At 41.6% G+C, this 21,901-nt stretch overlaps 5 protein-coding genes across 5 annotated transcripts; 4 read left to right on the forward strand and 1 right to left on the reverse strand.

The window, feature by feature from the left end:
• Positions 1-1,973: 1,973 nt before the first annotated feature.
• Positions 1,974-6,105, forward strand: EAE98_006028 (uncharacterized protein). The gene is made up of 2 exons (XM_038953650.1): positions 1,974-4,879; positions 4,937-6,105. The coding sequence occupies exons 1-2, from the start codon at positions 2,711-2,713 to the stop codon at positions 5,837-5,839; spliced, it is 3,072 nt and encodes a 1,023-aa protein (XP_038810045.1). The 5' UTR covers positions 1,974-2,710; the 3' UTR covers positions 5,840-6,105.
• Positions 6,106-6,429: 324 nt separating this feature from the next.
• Positions 6,430-9,668, forward strand: EAE98_006029 (uncharacterized protein). Its single transcript, XM_038953651.1, has 2 exons — positions 6,430-8,970; positions 9,020-9,668. Exons 1-2 carry the CDS (start codon positions 6,555-6,557, stop codon positions 9,379-9,381), a joined length of 2,778 nt encoding a protein of 925 aa, XP_038810046.1. The 5' UTR covers positions 6,430-6,554; the 3' UTR covers positions 9,382-9,668.
• Positions 9,669-10,113: 445 nt separating this feature from the next.
• On the forward strand, positions 10,114-11,216 carry EAE98_006030 (uncharacterized protein; the record flags this gene model as incomplete). Its single annotated transcript, XM_038953652.1, has 3 exons — positions 10,114-10,119; positions 10,177-10,452; positions 10,812-11,216. 3 exons carry the CDS (start codon positions 10,114-10,116, stop codon positions 11,214-11,216), a joined length of 687 nt encoding a protein of 228 aa, XP_038810047.1.
• A 2,329-nt stretch (positions 11,217-13,545) lies between these two features.
• Positions 13,546-15,499, forward strand: EAE98_006031 (uncharacterized protein; the record flags this gene model as incomplete). The annotated part of the gene is made up of 2 exons (XM_038953653.1): positions 13,546-14,928; positions 14,981-15,499. The coding sequence occupies 2 exons, from the start codon at positions 13,546-13,548 to the stop codon at positions 15,497-15,499; spliced, it is 1,902 nt and encodes a 633-aa protein (XP_038810048.1).
• A 1,622-nt stretch (positions 15,500-17,121) lies between these two features.
• On the reverse strand, positions 17,122-21,171 carry EAE98_006032 (uncharacterized protein). Its single transcript, XM_038953654.1, has 3 exons — positions 18,841-21,171; positions 18,675-18,786; positions 17,122-18,622 (listed from the first exon to the last, which is right to left on the reverse strand). The coding sequence occupies exons 1-3, from the start codon at positions 20,082-20,084 to the stop codon at positions 17,846-17,848; spliced, it is 2,133 nt and encodes a 710-aa protein (XP_038810049.1). The 5' UTR covers positions 20,085-21,171; the 3' UTR covers positions 17,122-17,845.
• Between the last annotated feature and the right edge of the window lie 730 nt (positions 21,172-21,901).

Raw genomic sequence — 21,901 nt, forward strand, 5'->3', positions numbered from 1 at the left:
GTTCATCTTCGGATTTCACCAAATCTTATATTCTAGATCTTGTGCATTGGTTGTACACGCTACACATTTTCGAATAAATTTCCAGTACCGGAGAATGTTGAATGAAATTTCGGTCGATCACATCAAAATCTTGAATGCTAGGAATTAAAAGGATGCTCATAGATTGGTTTCTTTTGGAGGACATGATTGAATTTGTGGTGCATACTCCCCGTTCACCGGGAGCCCAAACAACCTGACTCGCGCGCCTCGTGTTTGAATTCTTGAATAGCATTGGATAGAGAAATTTGCGAGATGCTTGACGTTTGAATAGCTAGATGAAGTATCATGAAATTGTGTTGATCATGAAATAAGCGATGTTGTTGTCGGGCTCAGCTTACATTGCCGATGTGCCCAAGATGGGAATTGTTTTTGGGAACAGCATATCGTCAGACATGTGTTGTTCGGTTATTAGATGAGAGGAGATATGATACCATCTACTATGGGGAAAGCGCCAGGTGGAAAATATCCGACCTTGTGCATACCTAGGTAGCTCTAGCATCATGTAGGTAGGGTCTCCTGCATCCGCAAAGACTCAGCCTAGAATGATGACTAATCTATTGTGCCTTGAGAGTGTACCACCAGCTCATGCGATCTTTGGCTGGAAAGGGGAAGGCGACAAATTTGACGGATGGGCTGCCATATGAACATTGATAGACGAGGTGGATGAGATCAGCGATCTGTGGAGTCCTCTATTCGGTTTCATGTGCGAAAGACTTGGAGATTATGGTGCTTCGTGAAGCAATTTGTCGAGAGAGCACAGCATGATATCCCAAAAATGTAATATGTTTCGCCAGCTGTTCTCGCTGGAGTTGCTGGATATTAACAAGATCATCTTCGGCTGTTGAGGAGACTACCCCTTCAACCACCCGTCGGCTTCTACCCCTTTAATTATCAAAATTGACCGTCACAAGACCAAGGAAAAAAAACCTTAAGGTTGAGTTGCATACGCACTGTACCTTACAACTACTGTAGGTAAATGATTTCTCAGCTTGAATGGGCACTCTGCAGCAGCTGGAAAGACTCCCAAGCCATTCTATGGAGTCTGATAAATCTATCACGCATAGCGGTACCGGAAATCAGGAGCCGACTAGCACGGTAGTATCAGCGTGGGGGTCCATTTACTTGCAGATGCAAGAAGTTGATCAAAAGAAAAGTACGAAGAGATGAACATCTTTTTATCTGATCTTTTGAAGAATATCTTCTCCTGGACACCAGGTGTTCCGAGTAGCCGCAAGCGAGGAGGTGAAGAGAGTACCTAGTATGTTGTTGGGTTGGTTGGGTTGGTTGTGTTTGAAGTGAAGTAGAAGTGCAAGATCTCGGGCCGTCAATGTTATTATCAATGTGGGGGGTGGATGGAGCGAATGGAGAGAAGAGTGGGGAAGTAAGTGGAGAAGATTCTCACCGCCAAGGGGTGAAACTTGGCAGAAAAAAGATGAATGGACCAATCAAAGGAATGATTTGTATTAGATGGCTGGGATGAGCGAGTGACGTATGTTTGTGCTCTGTGTGCCGACTGATGAAGACTGATGAAAGATTTTATACCGGGACTCTTTTTTCCATACCTACCGACCATGACATCCATATACAGAGTGTGCACCAATGCGAGAGTGCGAGTGTGCAAGATGTGCATGGTATTATGGTATTATGGTATTATGGCGGATAAAAGATGATAACTATCTCGGTATGGGCATGGGTATGGATGAGTATGGGTATATCGTAGAATAGAAAGGTTTACAGCAAAACTTGATTCATTACTAGGATCTCTCCATCCCTGGCCAAGATAGCTACCTACGGAGTACTCTCAACTCTGCACACCTACATTATTCATGAATGAATGAGCACACCTTGGTAAGGAAGAAGGCAAAATCATCCTTGCCTTAGGTTCCATCTAGAATGCATCCAATCAAATTGATCAATCTTCCAACTTCAGTCCTATGAATATTTGACTTCCTCTCCCTCTTCCTTTCAGATACGATACGATACGATACGATACGATACATACAATAATAATAAATATCATATTCTCCCCCAAGAATGAGATTCAAACACTCAACACCTTTTCCCTTCTCTTCTCTCTTCTTCTCTTCCTTCCACTTGGCAAACAAAATAACATTCCCACACTTCTCCTCCTACGCCGCCATCAATCCGGAGCAAAACTTGCTTTATCACTTAAAATAATTAGAAGTGGAGGCTTCCCAAGGTCTTGGCATCTTGGACTAGAATTAATCGTGTATGGGTAGTGAGAAAGTAAACAACCCTTTCACTCAATCTCTTCGCTTTCTTTCAAACAATAATTTTTTGTTTTTACTTCGAAAATAATCATCATCTCAAAAGCAACATCTGCGAAACCGAGCGGCACAATTCTACGTGCTATCCGATCATTACAAAAAAGGTGTCGGGGAGGAAGAGCCAACATACATTAATAGACGGCGGAGCGGCGACTGGGCGCGACCAGATTTCGAATGCTGCGACATCACGCAATACTTTTGAGGGAATCGACTGATTGGGGTATAACGAGCAGAGACAATCCAACCGATTGAGCTACAATATTTCCCCTCCCCCGCCGTCGACAGTGCCTTTTCGCTAGCACGATATCGTTACCGATACCAATCGATTGCGATTGTTCTAATACATAATCTATACCGATCGACAACCATCTAAGACAGCCAAGATGGCTTGGGATCACCTCTCCATCAATAAACCTCATTTGGTTTATATCATTTTGGGTGGCTTCACCTCATTGTTTATGCTGTGTTCTTCCTTCATCAAGGAGCGCATGTATATCGGTGAAGCCACTGTCGCCACGATTTGTGGTATTATCTTTGGACCACATGCCGCCAATCTGATCGATCCCGACACTTGGGGCAATACCGATCAGATCACTCTAGAATTCTCACGAATTGTCCTTGTTGTTCAATGTTTTGCCGTCGGGGTCGAATTGCCTAGGCATTACATGGAGAAGCATTGGAGGAGTGTAGTCTTTCTCTTGTTACCCGTGATGACCTTTGGATGGTTGATCACAAGTCTTTTCATTTGGTGGTTGATCCCGCCGCTAAACTGGCTGCAGGGACTTTGTGTGGCAGCATGTGTGACGGCGACAGATCCTGTACTCGCTAGTTCGGTGGTTGGAAAAGGAAAATTCGCAAAACGAGTACCGAAACATTTGAGAGATCTTCTATCTGCCGAATCAGGGTGTAACGATGGAATGGCATTCCCATTTATCTACCTTTCCTTATATTTGATTCGATTTCACCTCAATGCGAAAGAAGTCACATTTGATTTCATTGTCATAACAGTTCTTTACGAGTGTGTGTTTGGTGCGATTTATGGTTTCGTTGTCGGATACATTGGCAGGCACGGAATCAAATATGCGGAAAGACACGATTTAGTCGACAGAGAGAGTTTTCTCGTGTTCTACTTCGTCCTTGCTCTATTCTGCGCAGGTTCCGGGAGTATCCTTGGAGTTGATGATCTCCTTGTCGGCTTTGCGGCTGGCGTTGGTTTCTCAAACGACGGTTGGTTTACTCAGAAAACAGAAGAATCTCATGTTTCCAACGTCATAGATCTCCTTATCAATTTGGCATATTTTGTTTACCTTGGCACAATTATTCCGTGGGAACAGTACAATGATATGGAAATCGGAACTTCACCATGGAGGCTCGCTGTCATCGCTATCTTGGTCATTTTCTTTCGACGAATACCAATCATGATGGCACTAAAACCTCTGATACCCGACATAAAAACTTGGCGAGAAGCTCTGTTTGCTGGCCACTTCGGACCTATTGGAGTGGGTGCTATCTTTGTTGCTATTCTTGCGAGAGCCGAGCTTGAGACTGACACTACAACTCCATTAACTGAGTACCCTGACCGAGATGCCCCGAACTGGGAATTGGTAACGGTAATTTGGCCAATCGTAACCTTTCTTGTTATTTCCTCTATTATCGTGCATGGATCCTCTATTGCCGTCTTCACCCTAGGCAAACATATCAATACCCTGACACTCACAATGTCATACACCCAAGCCGGGGACGATGGACCCTCTTGGATGAATCGTCTCCCTCGTATCTCATCGATTTCGAGATCTCAAGCTAAGACAGCAGGCTCGGAGACTGATGGCGAGGATATGAGACTGGATGAATTACCGCCAGGTACCCTGCCACCCGCAGGAGGAATTCCTGGAGGCTTCTTGCGCCGTCAAAAGGAGGAGGATAATCCAAGTCGCGCCAACAGTCGTCCTTCTTCGATAATTCCGCGACGCAGAAAGAAGAAGTGGGACGATGGAGTAGGACCAGGTGGTCCTATCAGCGAGTCGGCCATTTATCCTGCTCGACGAAGTCGCGACTACTCAACTGGACATACATCTGATACATTAACGCCTGGCGAATCTTCGCCCGATAACGAGAAAGCAAACATTGATGACGAGTCAAATGAAGGTGAACTTGGAGAAGTCCAGCACGATCCAGAGATGGAAGAAATCATGCATCATGGCGAGAAGCAAAGGCGACATGATGAGCACATGTCAGATGCTCAACGCAACCCTGACAAGGCGGAAGTTTATGACGAAGGTGATCATATCATAATCGAAAACGAAGACGGCGATGTATTGAAAACCCTCAAAAGTCCAGGAGCCGGGACCCCCCGGGAAGAATTTGAGAATCTCGAAAAGGGAGTCAAGCAAGGGCCAGAGAAAGCCTACAAAAAGTTTGGTAAGATCATGGGTGTTTGGAGGAACAAAGACGAGGCCAAGGAGCATAGCGAAGGAGAAGGTTCCAAAGGGAAGAAAGGAAAGGAGCCTCGCAAGACTCGAGGTCCAGCACTGGCTTATCAGTATGGTAGATCTGTAAGACTATCTTTTTCCCTTTAGGTTGATACGATCCAGTCACTAATGAATTCATAGATTATTGTCGAAGATGAAGATGGAGAAGTCGTCAAAACATACGAATTACCGCCCGACCCTAACAGCAAAGCCCCTAAGTCCGGCGAACATAATGCTGTTCGCCAAGGAATAAACCGCATGGGTACATGGACAGGACTTGGTGGCAACAAGGTAGACAACTCTACCAAGACAGATGCTACAAGTGCAGAACCAGTCCGACAAGGCATAACTCGCATGGGCACATGGAATTTTGGCAAGAATACACCAAACACTGAAAACAAAGAAGCTGAAGAAGATGATGATGATCGTCGTATTCGATTTACTATTGGAGGAGCAGGACGCCGTCTAACTAAGGAAGATTTCTTGAAAGAAATTCAAGGTTTAGATCCCAAAGCAAGATGTGAGATTGTCGAAGAAAGTGATGCACCCAGGGCGATGAAGGACTTGGCAAAGAGAGACGCCAGTGATAAAACAAAAGGGAGCTCACGATTGTTTGAAGCTCAAGATACACAACTTGCTGCTGGTGCACAAACTGCACGGGTGGTTGGAAAGCAAATGGCCAAGGCACAGGGCGCTAGAATTGACGCAATCACAGAAAGCAGTCCAGCAGGAAGCAGCAAGAATGATGTACCTGAGACAGCTGCAGAAAGGAGAAGAAGACATGACGCTTTGAAAGGAGTAGAGGAAGATGAGGAGACAGATGAAGCTAGAGGGCGGGGAAGGGGACGTGGACGTTCTCCTAGTCGTGGCGGTAACGGTCCAGAAGAAAAAGAAACGCCAGCAGAAAAGCGAAGACGGGAAGCAGCTCTTGGAGAAAGCGTACAGAGCGATAGTGATGATGACGATACTCCGAGAGTGCCACCACCAGCTGTACGCAGCAGGGGTATTAGATTTGCGCAGAGTCCTGTGAGAGGAAAGAAGTAGTTGTGGATATATTATGTACATGCCGGCGGATTTTTAATGTTTTTCAAAAGGAGTTGATCTCATGTTACCATATTGTTGGGGAAGAAATAACGGCTTTACTTGATAATGTTGCTACGAAAATCTTGAGATGATACCTATGTAGATGAGCAAACTGGCATTTTCGGAATCATGATTGTTGGGTGTTGGGTAATTTTGAATGGGTGGTTATACATAGCATATGGATTAATGTTATAGAATGATAGAATATTGAGTTAGATTGATAGTTATGGGTGATGTGAAAAAGGATGTGATCGACTATGACATGTATCTGTGTTACGTTATACTCTGAGTGATGATGATGGTTAAATGGGTAATATGGACAACGCAGTTAATGTGTGAATGGAAGAGGATTTCTAGGTAGGTACCTAGCAGTCTTGATTGTGACTCTTCAGAGTTTTCTATCCATTATTATTTATATTTCATCCAGTAGATTCGACATCTTTTTGAAAAATTTCGACGAAAGTTTGTTGTCGTCATTGATGGACAAGGATACCTTGACCAATTAGCATCGTTATCGATTTTATTGGACCCCCACGCGCCTCTTAAATTGCCGAGCAAGTTGAACGAAGAATCATGCGAATTTCGCCTCCAAAAGTTTCATGCTATCAACAACTAGCCACACCTTTCTAAGAATACAGACTGATATCAATTTACGAATGGTCGGCATCTTACAATCATGAGTCAAAATAATAGAAAAGGAAAGGGAAAGGGCAGAGGTGGACAAGCAGGTTCCGGCGACAATTCTAATAGCAATACACCAAACGGTGGTCGACCACAATATATGACTGTTGGACCTGGAAGTGCACCGGAAAGTGCTGCAAGATTACAAGCGCTCCTTGACAATGATTCTGGGTATGGAGGCAGTGTGGCTGGCGAAAGCTCGAATGGGGTTCCATCATGGAATCCTACACTGACACCGGATAGACCTACTCCTCCACCCTCTTCCCTTCCTCGAGGACAATCGAACGAAGTTTCTGAAAACGAGAGACGGTCGCAGGCAAATGCAATACATCAACTATGGTACAATCAACATCGGGTCACTCTTGGTAGATCAATCAATCGTGTGGTGGAAACTTTGAAGTCGTTGCAAGAAATGAACGCACAATGGCCAGCAATCTACCCCTCAGTTCAGCGCGAAGAATCTCAACATCATCGACAGGACCCACGGCCAGGTTTGGTACATACGCAAACTGGTATCAGGTCATCAACACCTGAACCTCGTCCTGGACAAGTGCGACGTGCTATGACGTCTATTGGTGAGGGTAGCAGTAATGCGGAGTCGAGTCAAGCTGCGGAATCAAGATCAACTCCGGAACCCCGACTTGTAACACCACAGATCGCACAGGAGTTTTCTATCTTGAAGTTGGATTTGAAGTTGGGATCCTTACATCAAACCGAGCTGGTACATTCTTTGGAAAAGGCTTCGATCGCATCTCTGCTTGATGGAAAAATTAGTTCGAGCATAAATCATTTACTCTCACTACGAGAACGGATCGAAGATTCTTCGAGTAAAGTTCTAGTGACGGGAGATTTAAACACTGGAAAATCGACATTCTGCAATGCACTTCTGCGACGAAAGATTTTACCAGAGGATCAACAACCTTGCACGAGTATATTCTGTGAGGTTTTGGATGCCAGAGAAAATGGAGGAATCGAAGAAGTACATGCGGTACACAAGGAAACTATCTACGATCGACATGACGAAAGCACTTTTGACGTTTACACGATTCAAGATTTGGAGCAGCTAGTCCTTGATAATGATACCTACACACAATGCAAAGTCTATGTCAAGGATGTACGCACGATTGACGAGTCCTTACTAAATAACGGAGTGGTGGATATTGCAATCATCGATGCGCCTGGTCTCAACTTGGATACTACGAAAACAACTGCGGTGTTTGCTCGACAGGAAGAAATTGATGTAGTCGTCTTCGTTGTCTCGGCGGCCAACCACTTTACACAAACTGCGCGAGAATTTATTTGGGCGGCAGCGGCGGAAAAAGCATATATTTTTATGGTTGTCAATGGATATGATAATATTAGGGATAAGGAACGATGCCAAAAAATGATTTTGGAGCAAATTCAAGGTTTAAGTCCTAGAACTTTCAAGGAATCCTCTGAACTCGTTCATTTCGTATCGAGTAATGCCATTCCTACTGCTGCACTTGGCCCTCCTGGTCCACCGGGTGGAAGTGGTGGCGGAAGCAGTAGTTCTAGTGGAGGTGGCGGTGATGGACCGGACTTCGATGATGGCTCAGATCCGAAAGGAAAGGGCAAAGGCAAGGACAAGGAAAAGATTAGAGACTTTGAGATTCTTGAACAGTCACTGCGTCGATTTGTTCTCGAGAAGCGAGCTAGATCCAAGTTGGCTCCAGCAAAGACCTACTTACTCAATGTTCTAAGTGATATTCAAAGTCTTGCCACTGTCAACGCAGAGGTTGCACAGTCCGAATTGGATCGTGTTACCAAGGAATTAGCAGATATCGAGCCAATGCTCGAGGCTTCTCAAAAGGCGAAGGCCGAAGTCAGCGATGATATTGACCGAACTATTGATGCAACATGCAAGAGTATCTATGATTACACCCGCTCAACACTTAACGACACAATAGCGAGAACAGCTGATGACGATCTTGGTATTCCATATCCAGGACTATTCGGTGCTTTCCAGTATGCTGATGACATCAAGGAAGCTATTATGTCCGAAATATCTGCTACAGTCTCCGCCTGTGAAGAACATGCACGTCGTAAGACAGTTGATGGCGTCACACAGATCAAGCAACTTGGCATCTTACATCTCGGTGATGAGTATACAGACTTGAGCTTTAGAAGCGACATTATGTTCAAGCGCAAGCGCGATATTCTTGCCAAGCACCTTGATATCGAGACTGAGTTGTGGGATTTCTTTGATTTCTCCACTCTACTTCAACGACAAGAGAAGATGGCCGGAACTGGTATGGCAATGACTGTTGCCACTGTTCTCGGCAGTCGTGCAATTGGTGGATTCGGATGGGTTGATGGTGCTCTGTCTGCCGCAAAGATTATGGGTAACAACAATTTGCGTAGATTGGTCGTGCCAGGAATTTTAGCAGGAGGTATGTTTCGCATGATTCTACGTTGTATATTCTTACTAAAACTTTCTAGCTATCGCTGTAGCTTACTACGTCCTGAACCAAATTCCTCAGTCACTTCCACATCGCCTCTCTTCCAAGATCTCTACTCAACTTTCCGCAATTGATTACGTACACTCCAATAGTGATCGTATTTCATCATCAGTACGCAAGGTTCTTCGATTCCCTGCCGATAATCTTCGAGTTGGTCTTCAACGTTCCGTTGAACAACTTGGTACCAAGCGTGAAGAGACCAGAAAGATCAGAGGTGAAAGCGAAGTTGCTAGAAAATATTTTGGCAACTTGGTCAACAAAAGTGCGGAAATCAGAAATAATGTCGAGAGTGTGGATTTGGAGGGACCAGCTCCAGGAGTGGCTGCTGCATACGATGCTTAGATTCTTTGTTATACCCCAATATCTCTTTTTCTTCTTATGCGTCAATGACTGCTTTCTCAGATGAATAAAAAATGGCGTTTTCTGAGCAATTTATTTTTAAAGACAATTAGGGATGGATTGCTGGAACAGGTGATGGATGGGTGGTGATGTGGAAAATGGAAATATGAGTGGCGTTGGTCGTAAGCTTTAGGATTGATTGTATGGCGTACCTAGCTACTTCGGACTCCCCTCTCCACTTACTTTACTCAGTAGAAAAGAAAAGAAAGTAATATCATACATTAAATATGTCATGTGTGAGATGTGCGTTTGTGATACTGCCTCTGGTGAGCTTGTTGCCAGGTACCTAGTATATCAGTGCATAGTGAGCTTCCTAGATGAGTGGAATACCCGGTGAGCTTTTTCCAAATGATTTAGGACTTTTCGAAGCTTAGCTTCAGCGCTCATAGCCCATATATTACTCCCAGTGAGCATGTCTTCAGATTTGAGTTGCATCAAACGAGGATACAGTACAGTCTGTAATTATGGGCCTTAAATATCAGGGTACACTTTAGCCAAGGCTGCTAAGATCCAAGGCTACGATTCTGGGAACGAAGCCGAACCATTACTACATGACGACTTGCGCGGCTGCATCGAACACACACCATCATATAATCCAAATTAATTCACCAACCTTCCCACCTTTTTCCAATTCCCTTGTTCCTTCAATCCCCATAAACACTTCCAATCGCAACCATGAATGTATGTACTTCTCCTCTTATCATCCTCAGGCTCCCCCACTAACCATCCCCCTTCCAGATCGTCGAATGGGCATTTGGCAAGCGCATGACGCCTGCGGAGCGACTGCGCAAACACCAGCGATCTCTGGAAAAAACACAACGGGAACTCGATCGCGAGCGAACGAAGCTGGAGAACCAGGAAAAGAAATTGATTCAGGAGATTAAAAAGAGTGCGAAGAATGGACAGATGGGGGCGGCGAAGATTCAGGCAAAGGATCTGGTTAGGACGAGGAGATATGTGGAGAAGTTTTATAGTATGAGGACTCAGTTGCAGGCGATTAGTTTGAGGATACAGGTATGTGTTTTTTTTTTATGTGTTTTTTTTTATGTGTTTTTTTTTTATGTGTTTTTTTTTTATGTGTTTTTTTTTTATGTGTTTTTTTTTATGTGTTTTTTTTTTACGTGTTTTTTTTTATGTGTTTTTTTTTATGTGTTTTTTTTTTATGTGTTTTTTTTTTATGTGTTTTTTTTTTATGTGTTTTTTTTTTATGTGTTTTTTTTTTATGTGTTTTTTTTTTCATTTGTTCTTGGGTTTTTCTTTTTAGGGGGGGCTTGGGGAGGAGGGGTCTTGGGAGGTGTTTTGGGATGGGGGGAGGAAGAGGGAAGAGGGAAGAGAGTGATTGAGAGAGAGAGAGTACTGATTTACTGAAATAGACGGTACGAACAAATGAACAAATGATGCAAGCCATGAAAGGCGCAACGGGCGTTCTAGGCAGCATGAACCGAAGCATGAATCTCCCCGCGCTCCAAAGAATCGCGATGGAATTCGAAAAGGAAAATGATATTATGGATCAGCGACAAGAAATGATGGATGATGCGATTGATGATGTCACGGGACTGGAAGATGAGGAGGAGGGCGAGGAAGTCGTCGAACAGGTTTTGGAAGAAATTGGAATCGATTTGAAAGCGGCGATGGGGGAGACGCCCCAGGGATTGCAGAGTCAGACGGTGGCGGAGGGGAGGGTGGCTCAGGCTGTTGGGGGTGGTGGGGGGGTTGGGGCGGCGGATCCGGGAGATGATGATTTGCAGGCGAGATTGGATAGTTTGAGGAGGGATTGAGTGGGGGTTTTTGATTGATTGATTGATCTATTGATTAGGGGGGGAGGGATGGAGGGAGGGGTGGGAATTTATGGAATGAGGTCACATGCAAATCCATTTCTGCAAAGGAGAATGATCATCTGTCGGTATGGAAATTGCTCTGGAAACCTGGAATCGAAATGGACAGATGAAATATCGAGTGGAAAGAGTACATGATGTTTGGTCGATCCATACATACTCTAGACTCATGATTCTTTCATTGGCGTTACTCGCAGGATTGTGGAAGGCGTTTCATAGGGGTTGTGGTTTGGGTCTGGTTTGGTCTGGTGGGATGGACTTGTAGATTTTTATTTTTTTAATTTTTTATTGATTTTTGATTTTTTCACTCATGTTTGTTTGTCTTTCTATCTATCTGACTGACTGAATGACTGACTGACTGACTGTCTTTTTCAATGTGTAAATGTAAATGAGAAGAAGCTTAAAAGGATGAGGATGAAGATGAGGATGGGAGTATGAATATATGAATTGAGAATATATGTTTTGCTTGCTGAGTAGATAGATAGGAAAAGTAGTATATTGGTATATTGGTATATTGGTATATTGGTATATTGGTATATTGGTATATTGGTATATTGGTATATTGGTATATTGGTATATTGGTATATTGGTATATTGGTATATTGGTATATTGGTATATTGGTATATTGGTATATTGGTATATTGGTATATTGGTATATTGGTATGTACATATCGTAGTGGCACGAGATAAGTTGTACATGTAACATTACATGTATGTGTGTGTACCTGGCTGTACGTGTGTCTGGTGTAGGTAGGTATCTGTTTAGGTATCTATCTATCTAGATATATGGACCTTGGACCTTGGGCTTTGGGGATTACCTACTTATTGGGATTTTTGGTTGGGATTGCGATTGGGATGAGGATTGGGCGTATGATGTGCAACGCCATTTCGAGGTCACTTGCTGAGTCTTTGTAGTTTGAAGATTGGAGATGTGTGTATGTATGTGTGTACATCTTTTTGCCTTGAAGAGGAATATGCTTGAAGAAGCTGGAGGACTGAGAATGATTGTACTGTACTATGATTACCTTTTCGGGATAGAAATACCTACTTACCTGATAGGATCTCATCTAGATGTTCCAAGGTTCTTTGTGTTGTATATAAGCAATGGAGAATCTATCGTATTTCTAGATTTCCCCAGACTTCTCCTCTTGTTTCATTCATCCATCCAATACTAATAATCCTTCCCACTTTGGATTCTTTCTTTGCGGTCTGGAGTACCCGTGGACCTACCTACCTAGTCATAAGATCTCCATGTTGTCGAATAAGAGGGAGATCTGAAGTATCTACCGAGTAGTTACTAGTCATCGATGAATAGATTGATATGTACCTATGTAGATTGATGAATCATCGTGTCTAATTGTAATTTCCAATGAGGAATACTGGTAGTACTTGTGGATATAAAGGTTATTGTAACATTAGTACTTTCTCAGATTTAATGGATTTCTTTGTATTAAAGTGTATTTATTATACCTTGTGCTTGAAAAGTATTAACACCATAGAGAATTTATAAGTTGGATTTGTATTGGATTTATATTTATACTTACTTATATTTATATACATACTAACTTATATTTATATTTATATTCAATCAATCTTTATTTAAATCCCAGCACCGTGGTCCTTTGTATGATCAGAGTGGATATATATATTACATCTTATATTACATGTCGATATTACCTGGTCTCTGGTATGTGTATCTAATACCCAATTACCCAATTACCCAAATACCCCACGAATCGACCGCAAAAACGATGTCATGGGAGAGGAAATGGTGATCCAAGCTAATTAACTCCCAGTCAGTCTTAACTCAAGTCAAGTCAAGTCAAGTCAAGTCAAGTCAAGTCAAGTCAACTCAACCCAGGAACAAGATCAAGAACAAGAACAAGAACCATAACTCAGTCATACCCAAATTCAATTCAATCCAATTCAATTCAATTCAATTTAACCCCAACTCAACTTCCATTGTACTTCTCAGATTAATCACATTTCATCCCCAATATTGAAATCTTTACGAATCATTATCCCATTCATTGTCTGGTCATATTACAAAGTCAACTACTACCCAACCTACCTACATCTTGAGGGCGAAGCAAACAAGCTACCTCACAAACAAATCAGAGCAAGAACGATAAATTCACACAACAAACGAACCTTCTTCCTTCCTTCGATAACAACCGTCAGTCTCTTTACGAGACACTTTTATTTAAATCAAACAAACTGGCAGGAAATAAGAGGAGGAGCTTTTCCTCCCAAGGAGGTCTGCTCAACAGAATGTTTGGCAGCTCAAGTTCCCCACCAAAAGATTCATCCTTAGCTTCCACCACAACTCCTCCCACCTCTTCCGAGTCGAGCGCCGATTCATCAACAGGTGTCAATAATCAAGGCGATGCATCAGCCGCTTTGAAAGCTCTCGATGGTGAGACTGGCACATCCGAAAAACGTAGCGGGAATGGTAGTCCCCCAGGTCGCGCAATCCCCGGCGATGGTTCTGGAGAGAAGAAACGCCGGAGTAGCGGGGTCGGCGGTAAAGCCAGCTCGTTACTTGCCAGTGCCAAAAATTCATTGCACTTTAGTCAGAGTCCTAATTCTTCCGGATTCATGTCTGGTGGTCGATCGAACGATGTAGTACAAACGCCCTTGCAAAAGCTGGGAAAACAAGATCCGGCCTTGACGGTTCCTCAAGGCCAGCATAACAATTCGGCGGGAGAATCTCGTCCCGGTCCTAGATCGACATTCAAAGTCGGGGTTTGGGAAGATAAAAATAAGAAATGTCGTCGCACGATGGAGGATACTCATGCTTTCCTGTATAACTTTTTACATACACCTGCACCTGTGGTGGGTGCCGATTCGAGCTCCAAGTCGGAAAAGTCAGATAAAGTCGCAAGTGATTCATCAGATAGTCTTGCTCGGCCGGTATCCGCACAATCCATGATGGAGACAGATAATGGTTATTTTGCAATCTTCGATGGTCATGCAGGTACATTTGCTGCAGATTGGTGTGGAAAGAAATTACATCTCATTTTGGAAGAGACTATACGAAAGAATCCGAATACACCGATTCCCGAACTTCTCGATCAAACCTTTACAACTGTCGATGCGCAGTTGGAGAAATTACCTTTGAAAAACAGTGGCTGTACTGCCGTTACTGCGGTTCTTCGTTGGGAGGATAGGATACCAAACGCTTCATCTGCCACGGGTTCTACAGCCATTGCACCTGCGACCGCTGCTGCCGTTAAAGCTGCTGAAGAGACACCAAAGACTGAAGATGGTGGTGAAGATTCGAAATCCACATCACAACAGCCAAAGGCCGTTTTGAATGCCCCTACCGGAGACGTTCAGGCAAAACTCAAAAGTACTTCTTCTCGTGCTAGAGTATTGTACACAGCTAATGTTGGAGATGCACGTATTGTATTGTGCCGTAATGGCAAAGCTTTACGTCTATCTTATGATCATAAGGGTAGTGATGAGAATGAAGGAAAACGTGTTGCAAATGCAGGTGGTTTGATCCTCAATAATCGTGTCAACGGTGTTTTGGCAGTCACTCGTGCATTGGGAGATGCGTATATGAAGGACTTGGTTACGGGTCATCCATATACGACTGAAACTGTTATACAACCTGATAGTGATGAATTCATCATCTTGGCTTGTGATGGTGTAAGTATCTTTCTCATTGTTTGTAAAGAATTCTACTAATCAAATCATATAGTTATGGGATGTCTGTTCAGATCAAGAAGCAGTTGATCTCGTTCGTCATCAACAAGATCCAGTTGCCGCAGCTAAACAACTGGTCGAATATGCTCTCGCTCGATTCAGTACGGATAATTTATCTTGTATGATTGTTCGATTTAATCGACCACTTCTTGTTGCAACGGCAAAAGATTCTCATGCAGCTATTGGCGTTGAAGGTGATGGTAATATGGGATTCGGTACACTTTCCGAAGCAGATAAAATTGTTTCAGAATCTCAGCAAAAAGTTAAAGATGGAGCATCAAATCTTGGCGTTAGTGGTAGCAATAGTGGTGCAGGACATGATCCTAAATTCGATGGAGCCGTAGAGGATGAAGAAGATGAAGAGAAACCTCGGATGGAGAGTGTAGTTGAAGAGGAACCTCAATCTATCGAGGGTGATTCATCGGCTCCGGAAATAGATTTAAATGCTGTGGAGAAGGCGAAAGCGAAGGAGACGGCTGCAAATTTGCATTTACCGGCTGGAGCTGAGAAGTAATGTTTTTTACTTGTGTATATTTTGAGTGGGAGGGGTAGTGCGGGAGCGGTTTTTTCTTTTCTTTGCGGTTTGCTCAGTGATTATTTGGGTTTATTTTGGGAGGTTGAGAGGGATGTGGAAGGGGTGGCAATGAATGGATGGATGGATGGATGGACGGATGATGGCTTGATGAAGACTTATCTGAGTTATGGTTCTGTGACATGGGTAGAGGGATTTGGGGAAGGATGGATGGATGGATGGATGAAAGAAGTTTTTTTTTGCCAACTGATGAGTGGGTGCTATGAATATGGATTTTGGGGGATGGGCGGGGTGGGGATGGGGTAGGGGCAGGGGAATATTAAATTACGCGAAGTACGTACCTAAACAATGATACGTAGCGTAGCGTACCGTACCGTACAATGTATGAATGTTTATGCATGCTTGCATGATTCGATTTGATATGTTATGATATGAATTGAATGGAATGGAATTGAATGGAATTGGAGTGGATTGAATTGAATTGAATATTAGTATTTTTTATTTTATTTCATGTTTTCTCATTATAGGGATGCTTATTTTTGTATTTGTACTTATTTATGTCCCTATCTATATCTATATCTATTTATATATATATTTATATATATATTTATATATATATTTATATATATATTTATATATATATTTATATATCTATATATATTTTCAAGTCTTTCTTATATTCTAGAAAACAAATTTATAGAGTATAAATAAGCAATAAGAAGAAAAAAAAGAAAAAGAAAAAGAAAAAAAAAGAAGAAGAAGAAAAAGTTAGTTTGAGAGAGAGATACGGAAGACGTGGTTCCTACTACGAGTAGGCCCCTAAATGTCTATTTATATTCAATCTAAGGAGCTAGCTAATGAGGGAAATAGTAGGCCTTATATAGGCACTACTGAAAGAGCTAGTCTCCTTCGTTTTTGCCTAAATATCTTTAATACAGTTGTTATTGTATTGAAGTCATTTCCTTAAAGGGAATTCCCTTGTTTATATAATTCTAGAAAACAAATTTATAGAGTGTAAATGAGTATAAATGAATAATAAGAAGAAGGAAAAGAGAGTAAGTTTAAAATTAAAGTTGTATAATAAATATAATAAATATAATCCGAATATAATTCGAATATATTTTATAAAGTAAATAAATCTATATCTATATCTGAATCTATATCTATATCTAAATCTACATCTATATCTATATCTATTTATATTTATATCTATATCTATATCTATATCTAAATCTATATCTAAATCTATATCTGAATCTGAATCTGAATCTGTATTTATCTATATTTGAATCTATATTTGAATCTATATCTATATCTATATCTATATCTATATCTATATCTATATCTATATCTATATCTATATCTATATCTATATCTATATCTATATATCTATATATCTATATATCTATATATCTATATATCTATATCTATATATCTATTTATATTTATATCTATATCTATATATCTATATATCTATATATCTATATCTATATATCTATATATCTATATATCTATTTATATTTATATCTATATATCTAAATCTATATCTAAATCTATATTTATATATTTATATATTTATATTTATATCTATATTTACATCTATATCTGAATCTAAATCTACATCTGAATCTAAATCTATATCTGAATCTATATTTGTATTTACATCTAAATCTATATCTAAATCTTATAATTAAAGTAATATCAAATATCAAATATCAAATATCAAAAACATTAAAAAGCATAAAAACCATCTCATATTTCCAGGTATCCACCCCCTCCCCTATTCACTACAAGCGAGATATATCTACTATACTAAGTGCTCCGAGTTTACTCGGTTCTGATTCCCTCCGTTTCGCTCTTCGCTTTTCGCTGTTCCTATTCCTATCTCCTATTCCTAGGTATTCCCAACAGCATATATAATAAATGTAAATGCAAGTGCATACGTATTTAGCGCATTCGCTTGCACCTACCCCTACCACTTCTCCTCTATCAATAATACATTCCCTCCCAATCAACCAGCTCATATAAGAAGCAATTAACTCCACCACACTCCATTTCTCAATTGACTTTGAAATCCCCCCAGGTATACGCCTATCACCATTCACCCTAACATGTAAACTAATCTCTTATTCCCCTCAATTGTTCCTTCGAAACTATGTACCCAGATTATTTGTCGTTTATTATCCATTATCGTAACCGTACAAAAGTGATGAATCAAACCATTAGACATATCATATGGTCGCCCATAGAGAATCCTTCTTCGCTAAATTGCAAATATCTTGCCATGGCCAAATCATTTCGTATTGATTGTCTCTTTTGAGAATAATTCTAAAGAGCAGAATGTGGTGTCGAGTGAGCTGTTGTTGGGGTTTCATTATAATCTAGATTGCTAGATCCAGTAGCTAGCCCGATTGTATTTGTTCTCCCTGCACCACCATCGAAAATGAATGGCCCCACGTCATTTCTAGGTGTCATTGGTCCTTCACCCGTGAGAGGATCTGCCAATGTAGGATGCATCCCATTTGGACTTGGTGAACCGCGCTCAGAACGAGAAGTGGAGGCGGCACTTGGGACTGGTTTTCTTGCGATTATGTCGACAGGTGATACTGTAGAACTCAAGTTGGTTTGAGGAACCGGTGTGGCTGAAGCCGAACTGGCTTGTGAATCGCTTACGTTAAGAAAAGCTATATCTTCGAGTCTAGTTTCGTGGGCGTGAGCACCTGTACTAGAATCATCACTCGTGTCGAGATCATCTTCGATATGATTCATATTCAAAGGTTCAAAGGTTTCCGGCTCTGGTAGAATTGGTGCGGCTATAGGGTCACTCGTCCGTGGTATAACCGTTTCCTGGGCTGTCGGCTCAGTTCCAACGGGATTGTTTGTATTTGTTGCCGATTCTGATATTGCTTCCACCTCAGCCTCCGCATCAGATGTGGCCAATTCCTCCCAATCTCCATCTGGTTCATCAAGCTCTGCCTCGAGATCTGCGACTGTACGACAATTTGGACATATAAAATGAGGCCAAGCAGGACCATTGATAACAACTCGTATACATTTGTAATGCCATGTATGAGAACATGGTGCGACGAATAAAGATTGGCAGGGCTTGCATATGTTAGTTTAGGGCTATCAGGTAGGAGAAAACGTCGTGACTTACTGCTATAGGTCCCAGACAAATCGAGCAATCTTGCGAGGAACTACTCGAACCACCGGAGGCTTGTTTCTTGAGATTGTTGTTGAGCTCGCGCAAGCGCTTATGAGATTGTACACTAGGAAGAAGATTAGCAAACACACTGGATTCACCATCAAACTAGTAGACATACTTGAAACTGCTAGGACCAGTTTGCCATCCTTTGTTGAGTTCCACTCGTATTTTGACGCATCTAAATATCATTTCCTCACCACCTTTGAAATCTATACCTAATTGAACTATATCGCCATCGTTCACTGGGAATGGTTTTGATTCTGTTCCAGGTGAACTTAATCGTATATGATTGAGAAATGTGCCCGATGAACTTTTCACATCCTTGATAAACCAACGACCTCCCGTGCACCAGAATTCACAATGACGTCTGCTAACCACTTTTGACTTGAAACCCACTGGTGCAAACGATGGCACATTCGTAGCATGAGGGGGTTGATTATCTCTTTCGGAATATCGACCAACTTTTATAATTTCCTTTCCTGTCGGGAGTGTTCGACTCATGGTACCAAATACGAGAGATGGACGATGGGCTCGAGGATCTTGATGCGGAGAGAAACGAATCGATGGTAATTGATGCGACATGGTTTCCCTTGTTGATTGGGAAGTGTTCTCTCCCAAGTCATTTAGTAGAGGCATATCTGCTGCCCCTCCTGTTCCTGCAGATCTAGTTCTTGCCATCGACGCCTCCAGACCAGAGGTTATCGCAGATGAATCGTTGGCCGATAAGACGGCTGAAGAGGAGGCAGTCGCGGTAGGTTGTGGCTGAGTTGCAATTCTTGATACTCCGCTGTGACCTCCCACTGTCGGTAACCACCCACTTGTCGATCCAAGATTTTCTTGATTATTCGAACCTGCAGAAGTTAATTCGGGGGGATTTGTGGATCTTCGTGCAGTGGGTGAAATTTGTCGAGGAAGAATTTCGGTTGTAGGAGTTGCAGGAGTTGCAGAAGTTGCAGGAGTTGCAGGCGAGGCTGCAGAAGAGGCGTGAGAGGGTGCGCTCGCTGACGTGGGGGATGAAGGTGAAGGGTAACTTGAGGTGTGTGAGAGTGTGGGTCGTGAATTTTGATGATTGCTATTCGAATGTGTATTTGAAATTGTATTTGAATTCGAATTTGTATTTGTATTGGAAGAAGTTTGATTGTGGTGTTCCCTCGATAACAAATGATTTTGGGTGTAACTTCGCAAATAACTTAAACCTCGTAGACGACCTCTGGTTGATGATGATGTGGTGGGAGATGTTGGGGTTGTAGTTGGTTGTGGGGAGATGGGTGAGACGGTTTGTGGTGCACTTCGTTCTCGTACAATGGGTGATGATATTGAAGTGGTTGGGTTCCAGGGCGAACTAGGGAGCGAGGAATACATGGAGAGAGAATGTGAAGCACGAGGATGAAGTTAATTCTCGACTTTTATTCTTCTTGAGGGAGGGGGAGAGATGGAGGTGTATCTTGGTTGAAATCAATCGATGACAATGTTATAAAGAATGAGAATTTGGATTTGTTGTATTTGAATTTGAATTGAATTCGAATATAACAAAGGATGATGATCGAATTCAAGACAAGTGATGATAAAAGAAAAGAAAAAACCCTTGAATACTAGGTAGGTAAATTAACTACCTAGTAGTAAAAGAGATTATGTATGGAGAGGTGGTAGGTAGGTAGTCGATGTATGGTCTCGAGATAGTGTGTGTGATATGTACGGTATGTAAGGTATATACCTGGTAATCCCGTACTATCACTACACTATGTGGTAGTCAAAGAGTTGTTGATGTTGAATCTGGATGGATTGATTGGATTGGATTGATTGGATTGGATTGGATTCGAGTCTGTTCTTGATCGGATTTGGGGACCAGAGAAGTCAAGTGGCTTGTCGTGCGTGCTGCGCGTTAACTTGACATCTAGATTGGAAGTGTGGTGTGATACGAGGATGGATAGATGGGAGGAGGAGGAGGAGGAGGAGGAGCAGTAGTAATATAAATAAGTATAAATAAGTATTAAACAGTAGTATCAGTATCGTATAGTTTCTGGGATAAATCAATAGATATGAAAAAAAAGAAGAGAAGAGGAAAAAAAGAATTTGAATGGAGATGCGGTGTGTGTGTTGACGTTGAAATATGTGAATATGTATATATGTATGTGTGTGTGTGAAATAGAGTGTAAGATCTTATGTATGTACAAGTACAAAATAGGCATGTATATGGATATAAGTATGTGTTTATGGATATCTATATCTTTTCTTAGAAACCTTAACAAGAATAAGAATGCGAATAGACCGTCGAAGATATCTGGATCTTGATGTTGATGGTGGTTGTATGGTGGTTGTTAGGGAGGATCTCAGAGTGTTGATGAAGGTAGCATTGCATTTGCATCTAGGTGGGTAAAATTACTGAAGTATATATGAAGCATATCGTATTTCTCGAATGAATGAGTTCTAGAATACGGAGGAGTAGTCGTACGAGATATTGAGTAATGAGATGATGATGATAAATTATTATGATTACTATTATTATTATTATTATAACATTCACATATATATAACGCGTATCTACTCGAGCATATAAATATCTAAACATATACATATACATACATCCGTAATATATATATATATATATATACACACACATACATACACACACACACATATATCCTTCCTACAATGACATACATATACATATACACATACTCACTCATATGGCCACAAGCAATAATCTCGGTCGATATCCATCAGGCCACCGCCATTGATATCAAATCATCATAGGAGATACGCCATCAGTCAGAAATGGCACGAGTGCAACCGACGTGATATAAAAAATGGCCGGAAACAGGGCTGGATTTGGTAACGACGTTCCTTTTCACAGCCATCCATGGTATTGCCACGATAGATTACAAACCTGGGTCCCCGTGGACCTACCTGGCTGGATCCATACAAATTCTTTCTGAGTATGACTACTATGTATAGGTAAAATAGGTAAAATCAACCATAAATCATAAAGACTTCTCAATACAACTGATCAATACATTCCCATTCTTACATCCAACTTCACTCCATCTTCACTCCCACTTCACTCCAAACAGACTTCAACAACTCAACTTCACGCCCACTTCATCTCCTCCCAAATCTTGATAACCGCAATAAAAAAGATAAAAAATGCTTTGACCGTTAAATCGCATGGTTCTAATCAA

The sequence above is a fragment of the Botrytis deweyae genome, assembly GCF_014898535.1.
Source record: "Botrytis deweyae strain B1 chromosome Unknown BDEW_012, whole genome shotgun sequence".
Taxonomy (NCBI): domain Eukaryota; kingdom Fungi; phylum Ascomycota; class Leotiomycetes; order Helotiales; family Sclerotiniaceae; genus Botrytis; species Botrytis deweyae.

What these genes read in the sequence shown, in the direction of transcription:
- EAE98_006028 (XM_038953650.1), top strand. Translation starts at nt 2,711, where the DNA reads ATGGCTTGGGATCACCTCTCCATCAATAAACCTCATTTGGTTTATATC. An exon ending in CTTATCAGTATGGTAGATCT is followed by an intron (nt 4,880 to 4,936) that starts GTAAGACTATCT and finishes ATGAATTCATAG; the next exon opens with ATTATTGTCGAAGATGAAGA.
- EAE98_006029 (XM_038953651.1), top strand. Translation starts at nt 6,555, where the DNA reads ATGAGTCAAAATAATAGAAAAGGAAAGGGAAAGGGCAGAGGTGGACAA. An exon ending in GCCAGGAATTTTAGCAGGAG is followed by an intron (nt 8,971 to 9,019) that starts GTATGTTTCGCA and finishes AAAACTTTCTAG; the next exon opens with CTATCGCTGTAGCTTACTAC.
- EAE98_006032 (XM_038953654.1), bottom strand. Translation starts at nt 20,084, where the DNA reads ATGTATTCCTCGCTCCCTAGTTCGCCCTGGAACCCAACCACTTCAATA. An exon ending in ACTGGTCCTAGCAGTTTCAA is followed by an intron (nt 18,787 to 18,840) that starts GTATGTCTACTA and finishes TCTTCTTCCTAG; the next exon opens with TGTACAATCTCATAAGCGCT. An exon ending in TTTGTCTGGGACCTATAGCA is followed by an intron (nt 18,623 to 18,674) that starts GTAAGTCACGAC and finishes AACATATGCAAG; the next exon opens with CCCTGCCAATCTTTATTCGT.